At 40.8% G+C, this 25,939-nt stretch overlaps 1 protein-coding gene across 6 annotated transcripts in view; it reads right to left on the reverse strand.

Annotated features, from left to right (window-relative positions):
* The window catches only part of gigyf2 (GRB10 interacting GYF protein 2), a 230,498-nt gene that overhangs the window by 61,757 nt on the left and 142,802 nt on the right, over positions 1–25,939 (reverse strand). For 5 of the 6 annotated variants that reach the window (XM_038816236.1, XM_038816241.1, XM_038816239.1 and 2 more), the window contains 7 exons: positions 21,080–21,192; positions 18,580–18,708; positions 15,340–15,440; positions 11,893–11,993; positions 5,792–5,950; positions 3,122–3,274; positions 726–992 (listed from right to left, as the gene is read on the reverse strand). In XM_038816236.1, the coding sequence (XP_038672164.1) occupies positions 726–992; positions 3,122–3,274; positions 5,792–5,950; positions 11,893–11,993; positions 15,340–15,440; positions 18,580–18,708; positions 21,080–21,192 (1,023 nt within the window). The remainder of the gene's footprint in view (positions 1–725; positions 993–3,121; positions 3,275–5,791; positions 5,951–11,892; positions 11,994–15,339; positions 15,441–18,579; positions 18,709–21,079; positions 21,193–25,939) is intronic. The other variant, XM_038816240.1, reaches the window with a different exon arrangement.

The raw sequence follows: 25,939 nt of genomic DNA on the forward strand, positions 1-25,939 counted from the left end.
ATTAATGACATGGCAAGCTTTATCCAGTTGGAAAGGGTCAAATTCGTCCTGAGAGGGTCGGTACAAGGGTTCTTCAGGCGGTGGCAGCCTTTCCTCGACTTTTTGGCTCAAAGATAGGGTGCAGAGGTCGCAGCAGCAGCAACCGGGGGGGGGGGGGAGATGGCAACAACGGGTGTGGTGGGTTATTTAAGGTTGTAATGCGGACAAATTTGTTCGCAGTTCATGTTTGATGTTAATTGTTGCTTTGTTTGTTTTTTGGGGGGGGGGAGGGGGGGGGAGGGACAGCGCGCGGGGGGGGGGGGATATCTGTTAAGAGGGAATATTTTGTAATAGTCTATGGTTAGGGGGGGTAAATATTTTCATGTAAAAAATCTCTTCAATAAAAATTATTTAAAAAAAAAGAAAATATTTGGACGAAGTAAAAGTAGTTAGATTTGTATATGGCAAATATTTAAATTCAACTAATAATTTTCTATTATTGTAAAACTACAAGATGATTAGTTTTGCAAATACTGTCCTTTTTCACATTATTTTGCCCCAATCAGTGTGACGCAAGCATATCTGTGAGCCAAAGCAGCATCTGTTGAAACTAGTTATTGTTGGGTGTACATTATCAATGAGTCTGGTGGTCACTAATTTCCATCTTCCTTTTCACATTTCTACAAGTTTTTTTTATCCCTGTTCCCAGAAAACCCAAACATACAATGCAGCTTTCTAATTCTTACCTTCATTTGTGCTAGCTGCTGTTGTTGTTGCTGTTGTTGTAAACGTCTTAGTGCTTCCTGCTGCTGTTGTCTTTGTCTCATAGCCTCCTGCTTCTGCAGCTCTTTATGACGTTCTAAGTCTTTTCGTTTTTGTTCCTCTTCTTCTAGTCGAAGTCGATTCTCCTCTTCCATTCGTAGCCGGTTATCTTCTTCCATTCGTCGCCGGGTTTCTTCTTCCTTCATCACCCATCGTGCTGCCTCTTCATCTTTACGCCGGCGTTCTTCTTCCTTTTAGAAAATCAGAATGTGGAAGCTAAATTATGTATAGTTATAAAAGAATCTGTGTACATGTCTGTGTACATGGAAGACAGTGCAATAACAATGTAGCAAAAAAAGTGTTACTGCCTTGGCACATTGATTTTGGTGCATACAAACACAACAAACATTTTGATGTAATTATAAAAATAAACTTGAAACCAGATTTCTTTTGCCAAAGTTTTAATCAGTATTAGCAAAAGAAGCACCAACATTCTGTCCAATTAGGTGTCAGCCTTGGCTCAAAGTTAACACTATTTTTGAATCAGAAGTCAGAGTTAAGTTTTATTGAAGCATATAATTCAGTACACTAGTGAGGGAGTGCTCCACTGCCCGAGATACTATCTTTCAGAAAGAACTTTAAAGCTGCCCTCTCAGTTGGACATAAAGAATAATCTACAACAGTATTCAAAAGGAGCAGAGGTGTTTTCAGTGTCCTGGCCAGTATTTATCCCTTAAGCAACATTATTAAAATAGATGATCTGGTTAAATGTCTCTTTACTATGAGCAAGAATTTTGCTGTATGCATTTCCCTACATTGCAAGTATCTCCAGTTCAAAAGGACTTAATCGGTTGTAAAGCGCTTTAGGATGTCCTGAAGTCTTGCAAGGCTCTATTCGCATGCAAGGTTTTTTTTTTATTCATTTACCGGATGTGGGCATCACTGGACTGGTTAGGCCAGTATTTATTGCCCGTGGGAAGGTGGTGGTGAGCTGCTTCTTTTTCTTTTATAAATTTAGAGTACCCAATTAATTTTTTCCAATTAAGCGGCAATTTATTGTGTCCAATCCACCTAGCCTGCACATCTTTTTGGGTTGTGGTGGCAAAATCTACGCAAACACTGGGAGAATGAGCAAACTCCACACGGACAGTGATCCCGAGCCAGGATCGAACCTGGGAAAATGGCGCCATGAGGCATCAGTGGTAACCACTGCGCCACCTAGTTGCCAGTAAGCTGCCTTCCTGAACCGCTGCAATCCCTGGGTGGGCACACCCACAGTACGTTTTTAGGGAGGGAGTTGAAGGATTTTGATCCAGCAACAATGAAATAATGGCGATATATTTCCAAGTTGGGATGATGAGCGACTTTGAGGGAAAATTCCAATCCTTTCCTTTAATGTGATATTATCTAAGAATAATGTTAATTATTCAAAAGCTAATGATTTAATATACAATAATGTAACAAATATTTGTTCTATTATGACAAGAGTAGCTAAATGATTCAAAAAGATATCTGTAACTCAATTTCAGAACTCTGCCAACTGCAAAATTAGCTGAGTTTTGTTGTAATTGTTTACGCCAAACTTCTCATGACACATTCAAACTATTTCAAACACATGGGGCTGGATTCTCCGTTCCTGCGTCTATGTGCTGACGCCAACGGAGGATCGGTGGTGTTCCACGAGGGAAAAATCGGCGCCACACCCGCACCGATTCCGCTACCAGTGAGGAACTAGCACCGGGTGAAACACCTGTGGAACATGCGAAAAACGTTGGGACAATTGCCAGGTCCGTACCCTTCCATCCCAGCCCCACAGCCCACCTCCTGGTGACCCCCACTACTCCCCCCAGCCCTGGCAGAAGGCCCCGGCCAGCGGCATGGCTGTCGGCAAGTATGGTGGTGCTGTACACTGTCCCAGGCGCGCCCCAGCCCCCCCCCCCCCCTCTCCGCAGCCGCCACGCCAGGTTCATGACTGTTGAACAGGTGGCCTGTGCCTTTGGCCCATCGGAGGCATAGCATCGCAGGCGCGCCCGATAATGATATGCAAACAAAACTGTGCGAGGCAGGCATCACAATGACGTCGTTTTGGTGGGGGCAGACTATCGCGACGCGGCGTCTGCCGCGATTTCAGAGCCGGGAGCCATTCCCCGCCCGATCGCCACTCCCGACTTCGATGTCGGGCAACGGAGAATCCCACCTATGGATTTTCAAGTCCTCGGCAAATACTTCCGCATTTTAAGTGATTCAGTGAACTGGAACAAAAAGTGAAATGGTCTCTTGGAAATATAAGTTCCTTTAAAAATATTTGGTGCAATTTTGGAACCAATCAATCTTTTCAGTTAAGCTATTTGTTTTTACCATTTTATTCTCCTGGAGGTACCTGTTTTCGAAGAAATTCTTCCCTGTGCCGTCTTTCTTCCTCTTCTCTCTGCCTTTCTTCATGCCGGCGGGCTTCTTCCTGTTGTCGCTGCTCCTCTTCCCTTTGGCGGCAGAGTGCTGCTTCATGCTCTCTTTGGCGTTGTAGTGCTTCTTCCTAAGGCAAGCAAACAAATAAAGAAAGAAAGAAATAATTTTTATTGTCACAAGTAAGCTTACATTAACAATGCCTTTGATAGAGCTCAAACCAAATATCCATTGAAAATCACCAACTATCATTCATGATATCATTATCTACAGTGAAATAGAAGTTTGAGGGAAGAAGCCAAAGAAAAATCAGAATTTAAAGTGTGTATATTAGCAGCGATGCCCTTCCTGCATCCCACAGAAAGCATTGTCCTGGAGAACACTGAGGTGTAACACAAAACAACAAGCTAAGTACCTATTATTCGAGACTTGGACATTTTGCTTGTACGTTTGTGATCCAAGAAGTGGACTGCTATCCTGCAACTCAAATATTCTGCTGCAATCTCTCCCTCCCATGCCCTCCCCATAATCTATAACTCACCCTGATACCATTTCTCTCACTCCATTTCCTCAACCCATTCTTCTGCTTTCCCCCAACAGACTATGCACATCTCAACTGATTAGCAGTACATGGGTGCAACCACATCAATGGCACCACGGTACGCCCAGGTGACGCCATACAAGCCCCTGGTATGTTTTAATACCAGGAGGCAACATGTATAAAGTTACTCTGACATTAGTTGCAATAGCCGATTACTGGGGCCCCAATGTCAAGTGTCCGTATCCGTACACGCATTGCCTGTGTATGCATGCCTGTTTATGTTCCTATTTTTGCTTCTTGTATTTCTATTCTGTAGATATCTCTTTATTACTGTGTGATCCACCCTCTACCTAACTTCCTATCGTTCCTAAAGGTCACATACCCTTCAATAATCAGGTCCCAATCTATGCCATCCTACAGCTATGTTCAACTGGTTTGTTCCGAATGCTACATGCATTCAGATACAAAGCCTTAAGTTTCGTCCTTGTATTATTTTTGTAACCTCCAGCATTGTGTTGATTTCCTCTTAGACTTGTTTACTGTTTACCATTTCCCATATTAATACCTTCCTCTCTTCCCTTGTCTCTACCACATCTGCCCCTATTTGAACCCTTGCCTCCACTATTTAGTTTAAGGATGTGGTTTGTAAGAACACTGGTCCCAGCATGGTCAGTTAGCTGCTTCGTGATATAGAGCGATGCCAACAGCGTTGGTTAAATTCCCATACCAGCTAAGGTCATTCAGGAAGGTCCCGCCTTCTCAACCTTGCCCCTGCCGGAGGTGTGATGACCCTCAAGTTAAACCACCACCAGTCAGCTCTCTTGCAAAAGGAAGAGCAGCTGATAGAAATTAGCTTTCTAGTTAGCTATAGATGACATAGGTAATTTACAACTAATTAAGAGTAATTAACTAAATCATATTAACCATGAGAGCGAGGAAAGCCAAATAGCTGGGAACATTTAGCAAATTCCTTGAGACTTTAGAGACTGAAGGTCAATAACGTCAAATAGCTAAAAGACCCAATTTGTGTTGTAAAGAAACTGGGCTGATGTCCCAGTCCCGTTTCTATGGTAACGAGCAGTCTAAAGTGAAGCGATGAATGTGTTTTTCTCAAGCGATGGTATGGAAAACTTTGTACCAATATATTTAATACATATTTCTCTTAAATTGACGGACAGCCAGTTTGGCCGAATTTTAGTTAAAGCCAATCACAGCTGTAAAGGTGGCGAAACCTCAAGATAATAATCTTCTTAAGAATCACTTGTTGGGATAGAAAAATCTATTCCGGAATCAATTTATCTCTTTCTGAAACCAGTGTCTTTGCTGCTGCCTTTGCTAGTGCCATCTTTTGTTTAAATCACTCAGTGATTTTATACTGTGTATTGTGATTTGAAGAATTACCACGATCTGTATTTTAAAACTCAACCATTGTATTCGCTAAAGACATTCAATCTGACTAGTTTGCTAAAGGGCTAGTCGGAATTCTCTTAATGTTGTATTGAAAATAAAGTTACCAGTGGGCACTACAGCTGACTAATAAAGTTGAGGTGGACTTTGACAAAAAGCACAGACTTGACCTCTGTGATTTGGAATCTGAGAAGGGATAACGAATATCCAAGGTTCCGAATAGACACAGAGATCCATCAACTGGTGCTGCGAGCAGCCGGCCACGCCAACGCAGCCTTTGGTCCCCTGGGACTGTGGCTACATTTACACTAACCACAGGTAAATCAAAATAGCAACAAAATAAAAAGTATGGCCACTTGTGAAATTGTTATGATGATTGCAACAGTGGCATTTCAGAGTTTTATATTTTGGACAAATCAACATTATTTTTGTATTAGGATCTGTCTTGCTAACAGATTTCTACCCCCTAGTTCAGTAAAGTTGAGTTCTTCTGTGCAATTCAATCCTCCATATCATACAAAAAAAAAAATCATTGCAGCCAACCACGCTTGAATGACCAATGGGTAATTAAAATGGAGCTACATAAATGTGGTGGCAATTGACATTTGACAAAATTATACTACAAACCTTGATAAGGTGGATGTGTGGCTAAAGTATTGGGATGTGTGTTTTATTTCCAAATTCTGTTCCTAATTGTACCTGTTTCCTCCTCACAAGCTCTTCTTCCTCCTTTCGTTTCCTCTCCTCTTCCTGCCTTCGTAAAAGCTCTTCCTGACGGCGACGGATTTCCTCTTGTCGTTTTCTTTCCTCCTCTTCCCTTTTAACCCTAATTTCTGCATCTCGCTTTTCTTGTTCAAGCTAAACACAACACATCAAGTCACAGAAAGTTACCAGAAGCACATAGACGAACCAGAGGAAAGTTTTTAATTTAAAAAAATTATTGGCAAGATTGCAAAAGCAACCTATGAAATTGATGTAGATTTCAAAAACACATTCCTGCAATCTTATGAACATAGTTTCAAGTGCCATGAAGTAACAACTGGTGCATTTTTGATGTGCTCCATGATACGTGCATGAAAGGTTACGCATATAAATAATCTATATTTTCCACCAGACTGAATGATATCTTTACAGCAGCATCAAAAGAAATTGTTGAAAGCAGATAAGAAAAAAAATCATTTATACAAGTGCCTTCCACATCCTCTGAATATCCCAAAGAATTTCATGGCAAATTATTTTTTGTTAATTAGCAAAGAATGTTTCAAGTGTAACCATTTTTATGATATCATTGATTTTATAAATAATTTTATTGAAATTTTTACAAAATACAAAACATAAACATCTTAACTCTATTAACATACAACCGCGGTAACACCCCATAAACAATGCCCCCCCCAGCTTCAAGAGCAACTTCAAACAAAAGGAAAGAACACAAACAAAGAAAAAGAGAAAAGAAAAAAAACAAAGGAGAGAGATAGCACCCTCCACAAACACCCCCCCCCCCCCCCCCCCCCCCCCCCCCCCGGGTTGCTGCTGCTGCCGGCCTATTTCCCTACCGTTCCGCCAGGAAGTTCAGAAAAGGCTGCCACCGCCTGAAAAACCCTTGTACTGATCCCCTCAGGGCAAATTTCACCCTCTCCAATCTCATGAACCCCGCCATATCCGAGATCCAGGCCTCCACGCTTGGGGGCCTCGCATCCTTCTATTGGAGCAAGATCCTCCGCCGGGCTACTAGGTACGCAAAGGCCAGAACCCCGGCCTCTATCGCCTCCTGCACTCCCGGCTCCACTGCAACCCCAAAAATTGCGAGTCCCCAGCCTGGCTCGACCCTGGATCCCACCACCCTCGACACCGTCCTTGCTACCCCCTTCCAAAACTCCCCCAACGCTGGGCACGCCCAAAACATATGGGCGTGGTTCGCTGGGCTCCCCGAGCACCTAGCACACCTGTCCTCGCTCCCGAAAAACCTACTCATCCTTGTCCCAGTCATGTGGGCCCTATGCAGCACCTTGAACTGTATGAGGCTAAGCCTCGCACAGGAAGAGTAGGAATTCACTCTCTCCAGGGCATCTGCCCACGTCCCCTCCTCAATCTCCTGCCCCAGCTCCTCTTCCCACTTCCCCTTCAGTTCCTCCACCGAGGCCTCGTCTACCTCCTGCATTACCCGGTATATGTCCGAGATCCTCCCTCCTCCGACCCACACCCCCGAGAGCACCCTATCACGCACTTTATGATATCATTGAACATGGCACTCAATTCTCACACAGCTAGATCCCACAAATAGCAATAAATGATCAGATAATGGCTGGAATTTCCTCGGTTAAAATTACACCAAAATCTATTTCTCCATGCCTACTGGAACTCGCACCCAAAATTTCTAGCGTTTATTTGCCTAATTCAAAATGTAAAAGCTGGCTTAAACCAAGTACGGTCCTCTGCCATGATGTCTCATCTGTCTCTTCCCATTGCTAACCCTCATTTTTATGCGGGATAGGAATGTGGTGTTCAAGGCTTGTTTTGAGCATAAACACCAGCATAGAGATGTCGAGCTCAATGGCCTGTTTCTGTGCTGTATTTTATGAAGTCTAACTTATGCTTAAATTAAGTTTGAAAGCAACAAATTTCAGTTCCAAACAAGAACCTTAAACTTGAACAAAGCCATTTACATAAGAATGAGTTGGCCAAGGTTGATTTGTTAAATAGACCAGAACCTATGGCAACATATAAACAGCAAGAAACATTTAAAGATACAATTCAAAATGTTCAACTCAAAATGTTCAACAAAATACATGCCGCTAAAAGGCAAAACCTCAACAACAAAGATCCACCTGTGTCTTACTGAGGAAGTTAAGAATAATACATCAAAAGAAGAGGGTTAAAATGTTAGAAAGAGTAGGTGCAAATCAGAAGATTGGAAGTGTTTAGAAACCAGCAAAGGGCCACAAAATGGCTGATAAAAAAGGGAAAATATATTATTAGAGTGAACTAGCCAGGAATACAAAAACAGATTCCAAGACTGTTTACTCTCCTAAAAAGGAGAGTAGCTAAAGTAAATATTGGTTCCTTAGACACAAAGACCAGATCAATTATCATTGGGGGGGGGGGGGGGGGGGTGAGGAAATGTCAGACATTGAGCAAATATTTTTTATCTGCTTTCACAGTTGAAAGCATGTTACTTACCTGAAATGCAAGGTAACAAATGGGTTACAAAAAGTGAGGAAACCAAGATAATAAATATCAGCAGGAAAAAAAAGTACCAGAGATACGCAAGGGACTAGAATTAGCCAAATCTCCAGGGCTTGGCCTATACCCAGGGTTCTAAAAGATATAGTGAAATGGGGAGAAAGTTCTTCATTCAAAGGTATGTGAATCTTTGTGATTGTCTACCCCATCGAGGATTGTGAATGCTCCATTGTTGAATATATTCAAGGCTCTGATAGACAGATCTTTGGTCTCAACGAGAATAGAAGAATATGGGGAACACGCGGGAAATTAGACTGATGATCAATCATGATTGTATTTTACATACGTTTGAGAGAAAAGATAAAATTCCATTTGAAAGACAGTGCTCGGCAGTGAAGCACTCCATTATTTTCCTAAAGCACTCGTTCTAGCCCAAACTTTGCAGGTAAAACGACAACAAAACTGTCAACATTCACTGCTATTATAATTGTGAAACTGACAGCAGGTTCTGGTATCCATTAAAATGCAAGGGCAGCACGGTAGCACAAGTGATTAGCACTGTGGCTTCACAACGCCAGGGTCCCAGGTTCGATTCCCTGCTGGGTCACTGTCTGTGCGGAGTCTACATGTTCTCTCCGTGTCTGCGTGGGTTTCCTCCGGGTGCTCCGGTTTCCTCCCACAGTCCAAAGACATGCAAGTTTGGTGAATTGATCATGATAAATTTCCCTTAGTGACCAAAAAAGGTTAGGAGGGGTTATTGGGTTACGGGGATAGAGTGGAAGTGAGGGCTTAAGTGGGTCGGTGCAGACTCGATGGGCTGAATGGCCTCCTTCTGCACTTTATGTTCTATGTTAAATGCAGAAATCCAGAAAAAGCTATCAGTGCTTCTCCTGTTTCATTTTTCTTTTTTTTTCATGGAGTGTGGAAATCACTGGCAGGTCAGCACTTATTACTCATCCCAAATTGCCCTTGAGAAGGCAATGGGGAGCTGCCTTCTTGAACCACTGCAATACATGTCATGTAGGTATCCGCACAATGCTGTTAAGGAAGGGAGTTCCAGGATTTTGACCCAGTGACAGTGAAGGAACGGCGATATACCACGTCAGGATGATGCGTCTCCTGAAGGGGAACCTTTGGTGGTGGTGTTCCCATGTATCTGTTGCCCTTTTTCTTAAAGTGGTAGAGGTTTTGGATCTGGAAGTTGCTGTCGAAGGAGACTTTTTGAGCTGCTGCAGTGCATCTTGTAGATGCTACTGTGCGCGGGGGGGGAATAAATATTGACGGTGGTGGATTGGTGTCAATCAAGCGGGCTGCTTGACCCTGGATTGCCTCAAGCTTGAGTGTTGGCGCTGCATCCATCCATGCAATTCTATCACACACCTGACTTGAACCTTGTAGATGGTGGACAGGCCTTGGCATGATAGGTGACCACATAATTCCCAACATCTGACCTACTTTTGTACCCCAGTATTTATAGGGCTGGTCTAGTTCAGTTTCTGGTCAATGTTGATAGTGGATTATTAAGCCATTGAACGTCATAGGGTGATGGTTAGATTCTCTCTTAGAACATAGAACACTACACTACAGTGCAGTACGGGCCCTTCGGCCCTCGATGTTGCGCCGACCTGTGAAACCATCTGAAGCCTATCTGACCTACACTATTCCATTTTCATCCATATGTCTATCCAGTGACCACTTAAATGCCCTTAAGGTTGGTGAGTCTACTACTGTTGCAGGCAGGGCGTTCCACACCCCTACTACTCTCTGAGTAAAGAAACTGCCTCTGACATCTGTCCTATATCTATCACCCCTCAATTTAAAGCTATGTCCCCTCGTGTTGGTCATCATCATCCGAGGAAAAAGACTCTCACTGTCCACCCTATCTAACCCTCTGACTATCTTATATGTCTCTATTAAGTCACCTCTCAGCCTTCTCCTCTCTAACGAAAACAACCTCAATTCCCTGAGCCTTTCCTCGTAAGACCTTCCCTCCATACCAGGCAACATCCTAGTAAATCTCCTCTGAACCCTTTCCAAAGCTTCCACATCCTTCCTATAATGTGGTGACCAGAACTGCACGCAGTACTCCAGGTGCGGCCGCACCAGAGTTATGTACAGCTGCAGCATGACCTTGTGGTTCCGAAACTCAATCCCCCTGCTTATAAAGGCTAGCACACCATATGCCTTCTTAACAGCCCTATTAACCTGGGTGGCAACTTTCAGGGATTTATGTACCTGGATGCCGAGATCTCTCTGTTCATCTACACTACCAAGAATCTTGCCATTAGCCCAGTACTCTGCATTCCTGTTACTCCTTCCAAAGTGAACCACCTCACACTTTTCCGCATTAAACTCCATCTGCCGCCTCTTAGCCCAGCTCTGCAGCTTATCTATGCCATCTTGTTGGAGATGGTCGTGAATGTTGTTCAGTTCTGGCTGCATACAGACACAGACTGCTTCAGTATCTAAGGGGTTGTGAATAGCAATGAAATCTCTGCAATCATCAACAAACATCCCTACTTCTGACCCTATGCTGGAGGGGAGTGGTCCTCTACAGGGATGCTGTTGAAATCCATAAAGACAGCTAATCTTTAGAAAATCTGTGCACTGAAAAAAACGCTCTTTGATGCTGCAATACTGCTGTTATGACACCCCTCCACAGAAATGGTTACTTTGGTGAGATATAATTGATTTTAAACGGTGTACCAAGCAATAAGTGCTGCTGAACAACCTCTCTGACCTTGGAAAACTAATTTCATATGTGCAATGACAATTTTTTCTATTTTGATAAAACATCATAATTTAATCTGTTTTAAATAATATATTTCAACTTCTAATGTGTCAGTCCCAATATTTACTTCACTCTCTGTAAAATGTATAAACGGTGGTGGATAATCAGTTGATTTCACTTCCTTGTTTGATCTTTGTGAAAATGAGTCCATTTGATTGGTTGCTTACTCTGCTTAAAAATATCACTGTTGGGCACTTAGAGATCCTTTGATCTCAGTACCAGGTTCAAATCAACTTTGGGAAAGGTGATTAGTACTTTCTTTTGAGGTAGGTAGTGGGTACTTTTGCTTAAGTTGGGACACTGTGCTCAGGTTTGTTTAAATATTAAGAAATGTTGCACGCAATTCAACTATCTGAAAATTTCCAGTCAACACCATGATAAGGACAAATGTTTTGATTGAGACCTCCTGCTCATTTTAAAGAATTCAAATACCTTTGTGCCATACTGTGTAACATTGCAATTCTGTACCATAAAATGCAAATATACAGAAGTTAAATTCTTTTACCAGGACGTCAGAATTGAAACGCAAAAGTTTGTTCTGGCTGTTCCAGCAGCTTCAAGTTCCTTCCCAGCAACAGTTAAACTACAACTTAAGCTGTAGATGTTGCTATTCTGTACCATAACATGCAAATATACAGAAGTCAAATTATTTTGCCAGGACAACAAAATTGGAATGCAAGGATTTGTTCTGGCTGTTTCAGCAGCAGCAACAGCTAAACTACAACTTAAGCTGCAGATTTCATAGTTTGAAAAAGTGAATTCCATACTACCAGCTTGTTATTAAGTAATACCAAAAGGTTCCGTGTAAATATTTTTTTTTTATTACCTTGGCAGCTTTTCCTCTCTCCATCTGCTGGATTTGATCAACAGAAGCACCTTGAACTGTAGAATCGACTGGCAAGTCCCATACACTACCACCATCCCATCCTAAGAGAAAATGAGCAAACATAAATGATGAAAATTTAAAAACTAAATCATGAACTGTATGCATTTCTTTCAAATACACTGTGTAGATAGGAAGAACATTCAAAATACTTAATCCCAAAGAAAACTGTGGGTTAAATTAAGCTGCACTAGTTGCAATAAGCAGTTTCCACAATTAACCCTGTGAGGCGGGAACTTTGGGAACAAATTAACAGATGGGCAGAAACATCAAAAAAAGGCTGATAGATCTTTTCCATTCAAGTGCTTGACTGACTTGCACCTTCCAGGTACCATGGAGTACAGCCTAGGTTTGACAGGTTCTGGGGCGACATGCATTACCATGGAAATGTCAACAATGCTGTAGATACAGGTGGTACCAGATTTTAATATCTATATATGTAACACAAAGCTTCTGAAACTACACCATTTCACTTTCAAAAATCTAAAGCTACTCCTTTAAAAAGACTGGAAACTTTCCCCAGGTAACAAAGTAATAAAAGTGTATCTCTTGGATTTTGTCTTTTAATTTTTGAGAGCACCAAGTGTTAACGTTGGGACCTCGTGAGAACCTTCAGGAAACCGGATACTATGTTGTCCTTTTCAGGACAATTATAAAGGTAGTAGTGACTAATTCTAAACTCCTTAGTCAGCCACAATGAGAGAAAATAAAGTACATAAAACCAAAAAAACCTTAGTGTAAAAGGGGATAAAGAACAATTTGGTGTAGAGGACGCACCCAAGCTGATATGGTCACATTGATAGCTCAAATGGCTCCAGGTTGGGTCAGCAGATTTACACTTACATTTACCAAATGCTTCAGAAATTGCAACAGTCCCAAAATTTACAATCACTGCATACCATATCTACTGATCAAAGCACGATTTCCAAATTTGACTCACTTTGCAAAACTCACCCATTAAAAATGCTTTCTTTCAAAGGAGTAAACCAAAAAGAATCACGAAACTTGGGTATCACTGAATACCTAATTGTTAAATAATTGTCATAACTGAGAAACAATAGCCAAACACATGCCAAAGACTCAATATCAGGATTGTGCCAGCAAAGACCCTTCCAACTCACTCAACACCCAGAGCTCACTGGGACCAAGAAAACATCACCACTAAGTGACATCAATGCAAATGAACCCAAGATGTTGCAGGAGCAAGTGGCACTGAGCTCTGGATTTAAAGGGTAATTACAACTGATCCAATTAATGAGCCAATTATCAGTCTTATAACACAAAATCCTTTCAGTAAAGAAATCACTGACTCAGAAATGTTTAAAATTATACAGGACAGTACTAGTTTATTTGTATACTGGATATCTTTGAGTCTTGGGGGACAGCCAAAACAAAACATATTGTCCCAGAGGTGCATTTGGAGGCCTTCCAAATCATAACCCTAGAAACTATTTTGAAACAAAAACTAATTATATTTCTAAAGCCCTTTAGAGCCAATTAAGTGAATGGGAGGTCGCAATGCAGAAATCACAGCAACCGATTTATGCAGAGGAAGAACTAGATGATGAGAAAATCTGTTTCAAGAGATGTTGGTCGAGAGATAAATAAATATTGGCCAGGGCATTAGAGAAAACATCCTTGCTCTACTTGGAAAGATGTTGTGGGATCATCTACATTCACCTGCATCTCAGTACAGCATCTCATATGTTTCCTTAACAAAATGCCCATCCCCCAGGATTATGTGCTCAAGCATCAGGACTGGGATTTCAATGTACAAACTTCTGTCTTGGTACAAGCGTGCAGGTTAGGTTACGGGGATAGGGTGGTGGAGTAGGCCTAAGCAGAATGCTCTTTCAGAGCATCAGTGCAATCCCAATGGGTCGAATGGCCTCCTTCTGCACTGTAGGAATTCTACTCCAACGGGGTAGCACAGTGTCAGAGTGATTATCATCTCAGCCCTCGGGTAAATATGATCCTGGCCCTGGGTCACTGTCCGTGTAGAGTTTTCACATTCTCTCGGTGTCTGCATTGGTCTCACCCCCACAGCTCAAAAATATGTGCAGGGTAGGAAGATTGGCCACGCTAAATTGCCCCTTAATTAGGAAAAAAAGAATTGGGTACCCTAAATTTATTTTTTAAAAAGGAATTATATTCTACCAATCGAGTCAAGGCTGAAACACGCTTGACTTTATAACTCCAGAATCACAATGCTTTGGTTGTGTGACCAAGTATTTACATACACCACTTTCTGCAAACACCATTTTTACTGGATGGGGTTCTTCCCTCAGACATCCTCCAGGGAAGATGGTTCAAGGAAACCAATGGGATGCACCCATCTTTGAACACAATGCTATGGATCTACAGAGCATACCATATGACCAACCTGTCTCGATAAGTCTATCTTTGACCATGGAATAAGAGCTGTGATTCCAATAATAGCAGAGCATAATCTCATACCTAATGCAACGTCAAGGGCTTGCACTGGAATGTTTCCATCTGCATGTAATTAGGTACAGATGGAGAGAAGAGAAAGATGAGAGAAAGTTTGACCAACTGTTAAAGTTGTGACCAGCTGTTAGTTTAAAATGAAAACTTTAGAGCCCCTTAATGCACCATAAAGGAACCTAAAGACCAGAAAGCTTAGTTTGGAAAAGAACACAAGCAGAGGTTTTGCTGACTTAGGTTTACAGAAGATGTAGAATGGTGGTATGAGTGGGAAGGTAGGAGAGCATTAGAATACTTGAGGTTGTAGATAGAAATTCTGTAGCAAGGTCACAGTGTAGTAGAGGCTGACCCAAACAAATATGAGGGGAAAATACAGACTTAAATGGCTGGATTCTCCGTTTATGGGACTAAGTCCCCACGCCGTTGTGAAAACTGCAGTCTTTTACGCCAGAAAAACGGACTCTCCGCCCTGTCGCTGAACGCGATTTCGGCGTCGAGGAGCAGAGAATCCAGCCCAAAGCATGTATCTTGCAGGAGGAAGACTTTGTTCAGTTTCAGTGCCACAACAGCTAACCAATCCAAGACACATTAAGTAGGAGAGGTTTGCAAGTTGGCAATCAAAGAAATGTAATATCAATGGTTTTGACACAACCCTTGGATTGTGACTGAATGACAGCTTTTAATTAGAAAACAAATTTAATTAATTGGTTAAATCTCCAACATAATCCAAAATGTGTTACATGCCTATTCACCAACTGTGTATTAATGATACCTTAGGTTTTCCCTTTCCTTTCATTTCATGTATCAGAGGTTCTGACTGTCTCTTATGGTTAAATGATTTCACACATTAACCTAAGAGGCCAGCATCAAGATGTACACAGTCTGAATGGTCTCATTTTTGGTAAACCACTGATTCTTTAAAGGCTCATGCTTGTTCACATTTACCTGAAGGCTGAGATGATGCAGCTTGCAATTCCCATATTGAGTTACTGTCAGACACAGTCATGGATCTTGTTACTGGAGGCATCAGACTTTGCTCCGAGGATCTGAGTGCAGATAAAATGTTTATTCTTATGAGTTATGGGGTAAATTTTAAACTCTGACACTCTTTGATAATGTATTAAAAATCTGTCTACGAAGATAATTTTGAACATTTCTATTAAAAACAGTGACTCCTTTTCCATAACAAAGTATAAAGAGATGCATAAAGATGTTGGTCAACAATTCATCCAAAGTTCAGCGATTTGAATGACAAGACATTTAAGCCTGAATCTTCCAAGGAGTGTCAAAGTGTCAACCTCTGTTGGGTTGCCACTGCATTCCTACTTTGCTGTGTAACGCTGGTAATCCATATTTCTGGCTGGGATTTACGATCCCGCATCTCCAGAAACGCAGAGCATACCTGAAGTGGAACAGAGAAGACAAGCCACCCCTTTCTACATCAGCAGCACCAATATTCTGGTAAGAGTTTAAATGTCCCAAAAGTTCCAAAATCATCTTTGAGCAGGAACAATTTTGCCCTATTTACTCTGTCTACCTACTCTAGCCATCTCATGATTTTGAATACCTCGATCAAATCTCTACTTAGCCTTCTCCTTTTCAAGGAGAACAGCACCAACATTTCCGATCTTTCTTCATAACTGAAGCTTCTCATCCCTGAAAATATTCTTTGTAAACCTCTTCTGCACTCTCTCAAAGGCATTCACATCCTTCCTAAAGTATGGGGTCCAGAATTGTCTTATTCATGTTCAGCATAACCTCTTTGTGCTTGTACTCTATGCCACTGTTAATAAAACCTGACCTATGCTCAAATGCACCCAGGCCCCTCTGCTCTTGCACACCTTTTAGAGTTGTACAACTTATTATTTATTATAGAAGGTTAAGAAGTGACTTAATTGAGGCATACAAGATGATCAGAGAATTAGATAGGGTGGACATTGAGAGCCTTTTTCCTCGGATGGTGATGTCCAGCACGAGCGGACATAGCTTTAAATTGAGAGGAGATAGATATCAGACAGATGTCAGAGGTAGGTTCTTTACTCAGAGAGTAGTAAGGGCGTGGAATGCCCTGCCTGCAACAGTAGTGGACTCACCAACACTAAACGCATTCAAATGGTCATTGGATAGGCATATGGACGATAAGGGAATAGTGTAGAGGGACTTTAGAGGGGTTTCACAGGACGATGCAACATCGAGGGCCGAAGGGCCTGTACTGCGCTATGATGTTCTATGTTCTATCTCTCCACGTTCTTCCTACCAAATTGAATGAACACCATCTGCCCACTCCACCAACTTATCTATGTCCCACTGATGTTCTCCACTGTCCTCTCACAGTTTAGGGTTTCCACGTTTTGCATAATCAACAAACTTTAAAATTGTCCCCTGCATACCAGGATCTAGATCATTAATATATATATATATCAGGAAGAGCAAGGGTCCAAGTACTCGAGTACTGACCCCTAGGAAACCCCACCATAAACCTGCCTCCAGTCCAAAAAATATCCATTGAACATTACACTTAATTACTCCACCATTTTGCATCAACATTGCTACATCCCATTTTATTCCATGAGCTATAACTTTGCTCACAAGTCTGTTGAGAGCCACTGTTTTGAATGCCTTTTGGAGTACATGAACACCACATCAGCAGCCATTACCCTCATCAACCCCCTGTCACCTCTTCAAAAAAAACTCAAGCAAGTAGGTTAAACATCATTTCCTCTGAAGAATCAAAATACATTTTTCAATATGAAAATTAATTCAATCCAGAATAACTGTTTATGGAAGAAATAAAACAATTGAGCAATCAAGAAAACAATTCTGGACAGCGCGGTGGCACAGTGGTTGGCATTGCTGCCTCACGGCACCGAGGTCCCAGGTTCGATCCCGGCTCTGGGTCACTGTCCATGTGGAGTTTGCACATTCTCCTCGTGTTTGCATGGATTTCGCCCCCACAACCCAAAGATGTGCCGGGTAGGTCAATTGGCCACACTAAATTGCCCCTTAATTGGAAAAAATGAATTGGGCACTCAAAATAAATTTTTTTAAAAAAGAAAATGATTAAGTATGAAAATTCATAATCTAAACAGTTAAACCTAAAAACGTATTGCACAAGCTTAGTCTAAAAAAATAGAGGTGTGTCATCAGGATAGATAATAAACTAGTGTCTTGTGTTAAAACTGAGACCATATCTGGAGTTCCATCAAAATGAGATACTGTTGCCATGAAGTGACTGCCATCAAGAGTTCAGAAATCCCAATAGCATCCACAAAATAATTTAACTTCCAGTTGAGAAGAAAGATTTAGCTTTGAAAACCCAGTGTAAGGCAAAGTCGCCATAGTCCCAGATGACCATAGGCTACTTTCCCTTGTGAGGGGGAGATCGGCCTGGTGGTTTAACCTGAAGATCGATCACCACACCTCAGGCAAGGGGCAAGTTTGAGAAGACAGGCATTCATGAATAGCGTCAGCCAGTACAGGAATTGAACCCGCTTTGCGTTCCTTGTTCTGCACCACAGACCAGCTGTCTAGCCCACTGAGCTAAACCAGGGGAAAGGCACAAACCACATTTATCCCCATATCTTTCATTGCCAATATTCTCCCTTGAAGACATTGATTTCTTGCTACATACAATACCACACTTACCAGTCAGACTCGCGTATGACACTTAAATAAATATTCTTCTTCATAAAGAGAGCTATTTAACTTCTGAAAGCATCAAATCAGAGTCCAATCTAGTCCATCACTGCACAGTTCAAATAAAAACCTTTTAGCAGAAATCTGGAACAGGAACCCTGCCCAAATATATTTTCTGTAGCGAGGAGCATTGAAGGGAATTACCACGATCTGCACCTCAATTCCCAAAGAGAGGTATCTCTCAAATTTTCAATTTAGCCCCTTTTACCAGTGGTAACTGGAGTATAACAAATTAAAAATCAAAATAAGACTGGTATGGATGGAGAAAATAATTGGAGACCCCGAGATAACAGAATTAAAACACTGACTGTAAGCCACGATCATTTTAAATGATACCTAGAAGCCCAAGACGTTCGGATTCTACAGCATGCTCAGATCACCCCTTTCAATTATATTACATAAGCACTTTTGCAGTGCTGGTAATCATTCCTAAGATTGCACATGAACTACCCTCTCCCCTTGAAGTTACTGAATCCCACAAATTGTTACCTTAACTTTAAGGCTTGGAATTGCTCAAGTATGACGGCCAGTTGCTGTTGCTGCTGCTGCTGTTGTTGCGATGTTATGGCTCCCATAGCTGCCTTTTGTTGGTGTGCTATTGCTTGTGCATACTGTTGCCTTACAGAGAAAAGTACCAATCTTAAACATTGACTGCTAGTTTATAGTGTAATAACAAATATTTGGGTAGTCACAAATACTTCTCGTAAGGCTAAAGTTTAGTACTGAAACTGAAAAGATAGATTTCAGAGCCCCTTAATTAATCGTATTTCTCAATAGTACAACCTCCAATATAATCACCAATTTTAAGGACCATGAAAACAGTTACATAGCTTTTATTCCTCATTATTTATATTATCATTGACTAGGAGATTCAGCAAGCCCAGTTTGTTTTAATCAATTTGTGTATACCATTCATCATAAAGCATCCTGGCAAAACCCATTGCCTATTCTTTCAAACCTTCACCAGTACTCTAGGGACACAAATATATTTGACTTCCCAACCTTGCTAGTTCAAAAAAAAATTGAAATGAATAAATGAAAACCAATTTAGAACATCAGGGTAGCTGTTGTCAATTGGCCGCATACAAATCTGTCAGAAGCGGTGTGTTATTTATTTAATCTGCTGCAAAAGTTAAGTTGCAGAAAACGTCCTGGAAGCTATATTTCTGGCATTTCTTCTTGATCTTTGGAGGTAATTGAACAAAACTCTACGTACCAATTAAAAACTATGTTACTCAACCATGACCAGTGAACTTTAGCTTTTTTTAAATATGAAAATCTATCCAGCAGAACTGGAACTACAATGCTCCATACAAATTCTTAACATTCAGTACTATTCTTGCCAAGTTTTAACTTTAATTGGATAAAATTAAAAATAAGAGGCTATGTCCACATTCCAGACAATTTGAACAGGTAAGGCACGCAGAAATGCGAATGTTGTTGAAAACCGATCAACATGGAAAAAATGGATTTAAGGTAATTCATATTATAAATCCCCAGCAAAAGTTAAAAGCAATTCTGCATATAATGCTTCATTATTTTTAGTATTTTCATACTAAATTCAAACAATGAGGTGACGGTGGTGTACTTGTAATGTTATCGAACTAGTAGCTCAGTGTCATGGCTGATCATGTCATGCCTGGTGGGTTCAAATCCAACCAAATCATCTAACGTTCAATAATTTAAGAAATTCGATAGATTATTTTAAAAATCTGGAACTGAAAGCTAGTCTCAGTAATAAGATCAGTCATAAAACTATCAATTGTCATGAAAACCCGTCTGATTCACTAATGTTGTTTAGGGAAATAAATCTGCCATCCTTTTCTGGTCTGATCTACAGCTGACTTTTAACTTGCCCCCGAAATGGCCTAGCAAGCCAATTAGTTGTGTCAAATCGCTACTCGCTACCCGGCTTATTCACTCTTCCAACTTCTCCCACCAGGCATGAGATACAAAAGTCTGAGAACACGCACGAAGATGTTCAAAAACAGCTTCTTCCCCACTGTTACCAGACTCCTAAACAACCCTCTTACGGATTGACCTGATTAATACTACACTCCTGAATGCATCAGCCGATGTCTACGTATTTACATTGTGTATCTTGTGTTTCTTTTTATTTAATTTTATTTTTATGTACTAAATGATCTGTTTGAGCTGCTCGCTGAAAAATACTTTTCACTGTATCTCGGTACACGCGACAATAAATAAATATCTCCCTGACCAAGATTCGAGCTCCACTGCTCCCTGCACTCCCCCTGGGCTCCTAAACCCAGAACTCTGCCAAGCAGCCAGCAGCAGACTGTGCCCTCCCAGTGGACCCTCCTCCATGCTTTGGCAGGGTGGAGGCAGCAGCAGCTGAAAGGAGGTGGAAGTTGTAACAAAAATGTAAAGGCGGCATGGTGGCTAGCACTGCTGCCCCGAAGCGCCAGGGATCCAGGTTCAATTCGGCACTCAGGTGATTGAGTGACTTTCTCCGTGTCTGCGTGGGTTTCCTCCAGGTGCTCCGGTTTCCTCCCACAGTCCAAAGATGTGCAGGTTACGTGGAATGGCCATGCTAAACTGCCCTTTAGTGTCCAAAAGGTTAGGTTGAGTTAACTGATTTACGAGGATAGGGTTGGGACGTGGGCCTAGGTTGGGTACTCTTTCCAAGCATCTATGCAGACTTGATGAGCTGAATGGCCTTTTTCTGCACTGTAGAGATTCTATAATATTCTATTAATTCCATTATCCCAAAAGTCAGAATTCTGCCAAAACGACAGACATTTCTCATCCCTGTATATTGCAATTTTTCACTGTCACAGGGTTAAATTCCTGGAACCATCTTCCTAATAGCACTATAGGTGCAGCAGTGCAGATAGACTTCAGTGATTCAAGACACCATCTCGCCACAACCTTCTCAAGTGCAATAAAGGGATGGGCAACAAATTTATTCACAGAATTCCATTAAACAATGAAGAAACTCTTTATAATCTACCATTTAAAGAACTACCTGGTCATAAGCTGCGCCTGCAGAAGTTGCTGGCACTGTATTTGTTGCATCTGATATAAGTTCAAAGTTGCCAGTTCCTGCTGCCTTTTCAGTCTTTCCTGATCCAGGTCACTCTGAAAGCAAAATAGATGAGAATAAAATATGTGCAAGGGAGAGCCAAAGAAAGCAACAAATTGCCTTAAACCGAAGTACAAATTAGACATGGAGAACTGGAAGCAAATTTATTTTCTAATTCCAATAACATGATATGGAAACCATGGGCCATCCAGTCTGCACCAAAAAAATGTAGGAAACTATACAACTTTTGAAATACCAGAACGACTTATTGCACCAATCCTATTATATTCTTATTGTGAACCATTTAATGCTTGATTATGGCCAATTGTATCATATAGCACTGAAGTGTGACTATCCAGCGTATCCATTTTTTATTCTAAGTCAACTATTTTGTTCACATATTGTCCCATCATTTCCTTTTTCATCAATTCAACAAACTGGTCTTGAATTAAAAATTTCATCACATACAACTTATCTTTAGCTTCATTGCCCCTGGAAATCTTCATATACAGGAATCTCCATTATGGATAAAAGCACATTTTTGCGAATGCTGGAATCTGAAACAGAAAATGCTGGAAAATCTCAGCAGGTCTGACAGCATCTGTGAAGAGACAACGGGCTAATGTTTTGAGTTTGGATGACAGACCCTTCGTCAAATATTTGACAAAAAGAGTCATCCAGACTTGAAATGTCAGCTCTGTTCTTTCTCACTCAACAGATGTTGTTAGGCCTTCTAAGATTCTCTCCCCCCCCCCAATTAGGGAGTTGTGTTCAAAATACGTTCCATTGCATGGCTGCATCGTTGCAGCAATGTTTAACTGTTTTTTTTTTTCAAATATTAGACATGTAAAATAGGCCTTGAAGAGTAAACTGTTGCCTGACATTTCGGTCAGTGTTTCAACAGCATACACTGTTGAGGTCCTCGCAGATGGAAGCTATCTAGAAATCACTGAACTGTCGCGAATTTCCACTTTTTACATTGCAAGTCCCAGTGTGAAAGACTTCGAAAAAATTAAACCGCGTTGAATGAGATGTGATGGGCCTTTTAAGCAGGGCACTAAGCCATAATTACTTTTGGCCAACTTTGACCCCGAATATCTTATTTCGTATTTGCGGAATGTCAAATTTTCCATTGTGACAAAGAATTCCGTTGATTTTTTTAAAATAACTGGCTTTTAAAGTTTTATATTTTAGCTTCTACCTTAATCCATGTCCATGTCCTAAACAGTATTTTGCTTCCTGTAAATGATTAAAATGCGAAGGATAGCCAATACTTTTAACTTCCTGATTTGTTGCCTGAGAGAATTCTTCAATGTGACTGGTTCCTTAGCTAGCTTGATGACATCCCTGTTGCTGGACAGCAGAGAGTCTCTAAAGTTTGTGCAAGAATGAAATTATCAAGAAAGGTGAAATCTGCATGACAGAGCTCACTTGATCCTGGTGGACAGCGCTCTCCAAAGTTAGCAGCGAGCACCATCACTTTGCCGCTGACTATAAAATCCAGGCCATTATGCTACTAACAAAGCTAAATTTGACTTGTAAGAATTTACCTTTACATGCCCTGGAGAAGCAGATTAGTACATTATAGAACCTTAGTTAGGCCACACTTGGAGTATAGTGTTCAATTCTGGTCGCCACACTACCAGAAGGATGTGGAAGCTTTAGAAAGGATGCAAAAGAGATTTACCAGGATGTTGCCCAGTATGGAGGGCATTAGCTATGAGGAGAGGTTGAATACACTCGGTTTGTTCTCACTGGAACGAAGGAGGTTGAGGGGCGACCTGATAAAGGTCTACAAAATTATGAGGGACATAGACAGAGTGGATAGTCAGAGACTTTTTCCCAGAGTCGAGGGGTCAATTACTTGGGGACATAGGTTTAAGGGGCAAGGTTTAGAGCCGATGTACGAGGTAAGATTTTTTACACAGAGGGTGCCTGGAAGTCGCTGCCGGAGGAGGTGGTGGAAGCAGGGACGATAGTGATGTTTTTAAGGGGCATCTTGACAAATACATCAATAGGATGGGAATAGAGGAATATAGACCCCGGAAGTGTAAAAGATTTTATTTTAGACGTGCAGCATGGTCGGCGCAGGCATGGAGGGCCGAAGGGCCTGTTCCTATGCTGTACTTTTCTTTGTTCTATTAGTGGTCAGCATAGGAGTGTGTCCTCACCAGATTGCTGAAACCAATGAAAGTTTTAATATTTTAGGGATTTTTACACTCATTGCTACTTCCAACTAAATTCAGCAAGGACTGGGGATTGTACCCTTTAGTGGAAAATGGTCAACTTTTGCTCTTATTGACATTGGCAGACCTCCCACTCCAGTAATTAAGAGAATGCACAGTAATTTGCTCAGTGAGACTTTCTTCATTTTACATGATTAAAATAAGCTCCAATGACTCAATGATTTATGTAAGTCTCGCAACTCAATCCACCTTCTGAGAATTTGAGAAAATCAATACACAATAAATGTGAATATCTGGATCAAGTCAGGGGAGGTGTTATTGCCACACCCAAAGTTGCAATAAACACGTGCCGATATACAATAGTGAGTGTTAAAACTTTTTTAAATAAACACTCTTCACAGGACATGGACAATGTTACTGAATTTGAGAAAGTGCATAGCATGGCAGAAACAAATTTCTATTGCCAATCACAAAGCAATGCCATGTGCTTTTGTTAAAGTTTTTTAAAAAATTTAATTTGCTTCCTTAAAACAGGGCTCCGCCAATGTCATTATGGCTGAATGGAGCGAATTAGGAATTACAGATATACAGCTGGTTTGTTGAGGGTTTTAGGTAACTACAGAGTGGTCCTTAAATCACAATATTATCAAAGTTCAATCAATTACACTAAAATACTACATCTTGCGTACAAGTACACAGTACAATTTTAAAGTTTAATGACTTAAATTCAGATGCCGCTCTCAAAACATCTCTATCATTCTTTCAGGAATTTAAAACCTACTTCTTTAACCAAGCTTTTAGCTACTAGCACTAATAACTCTCTTCATGTGATTTAGTGCCAATTTTTGTTTAATAACACTCCTGCAAAACACCTTATTTGTATAATTAAGTTTCTCCTAAATGCCCGATTGAAATTATAGATAATCTTTCATGCATGGCCTTTGGTTCTGGTCTGGTCGCCTCACAATGGGGAGCACCTTCTCTCCATCCAATTTATCAAATCCCCTTCAAAATTTTAAAGATCTCTATTATTAGGTCACCTGTTACTAAGGTGCTATATGAATCTACATTGTTGTTGGAACTTTCTTAATTACAAAACTAAACATACAGCTAAGCTATTTGCAGGAATTTTTCAGAAGATATATATTTTGCTCAAGATATTTGACTAAAAACAGCTTGTCATTTTTAATGATGTGAAATGCTGAACTGAATGAGCCAAAACAGAGGGAAGACTAAGCAAGGCTGGCAGTTTCAGCAAGGTGCTTAAAGACCACATCACAGGGATCCAACTTCACAATCTAGAAAGGAGCAGCAAACCTTTTAACCATTTTAACCTGAAGTAATTTATTTAAATATAATGGTCAATTAACTTGCCAAATGATGATCTGCTCAGTACTATTTATTTTTATACTTTGATACGCTTTACACATCAAGCATCTCACTGAACATCCTCTCAACTAGCACAGCAAAAAAAAACTGAAATTGGAGGAATTCGAATTCAAAAATTAAACACAAAATTAACATGAAGCATAAATAAACCACATGTTGGGATCCATGGTTTATAGGGGGAATTTGTTTCTCTTTAAAAGTGACAATTTTCAAATTAAAAAGCTCAGTTACAGAGTCCACGGCAAAGAAATAAGCCAGCTGCCTAACTCATTTATGCTAGCATTTATTCTTCACAAAAGCCTTCTCTGACCACTCCATCTTCTTACCCATTCAGCATTTTCTTCTATTCCTTTCTCCTTCATACTTTTCCAGCTTTCTTTAAATACAACTAATGCTATTCACCTCAATTGCCTATGGTAACTATTTCTACAATTTTATTATTCTTTGAATGTAGAAGATTTTTTATATTCCTATTGGATTTACTGGTGACTTCCTTTTAAGCACCTGCTCCTGGTCTCTCCCACATCTCTCTATCTACCCATCAACCATCCCTCAATTTTAAAGACCTCCATTAAATAATTTCTCAGCATTTTCTTTTCAAGAGAAAAGATCCCCAGCCTAGCCAGCCTTCGAGTAAATCCTCTCAATTTTGGCATCATCCCGATCAATCGTTTTGGCACTTTCTCTAGTTCCTCTAAATCCTTTTCACAGTATAGAGACCAGGACAATACAGCAAGGTTCAATACAAGTTTACCATATTCTTTCTGCTTTCATTTCTATTCCTCCAGAATGAACCACAGTGCTTGGTTTGCTTTATTAACAAAATGGTCTCATTAATCTGTGTTGGCGATTTTATTGATTTGTGCATTGGTGCCCCCTCGATCCTTTTGTTCTGCTATCACATTTAGATTGTTGTCCAAGCAGTATGTAACCTGTGCTCTTCCTACCAAAATATAAGATTTCACACTTTATACAGAAATTCATTTGCTAATTACATGACCATTCTTCATGTTTACTCATGTTGTCTGGCATTGTGCATTGGTCTTTGCAGTATTAACGATACCCCATAATTTGGTGTCATTCGCAAATTTTGAAATTGGATTCCTGATTTCCAAGTCCAAATTTATTACAGCACCTGGCCTTGTGGAACACTATTTCCCTTCCTTTGCCCAGTCTGAGTAGCTACCCTTAGCCTATAATCTCCATTTCCTCTTCTGCAGCCTGCTTA

The sequence above is a fragment of the Scyliorhinus canicula genome, chromosome 13, assembly GCF_902713615.1.
Source record: "Scyliorhinus canicula chromosome 13, sScyCan1.1, whole genome shotgun sequence".
In the NCBI taxonomy this organism is placed as follows: domain Eukaryota; kingdom Metazoa; phylum Chordata; class Chondrichthyes; order Carcharhiniformes; family Scyliorhinidae; genus Scyliorhinus; species Scyliorhinus canicula.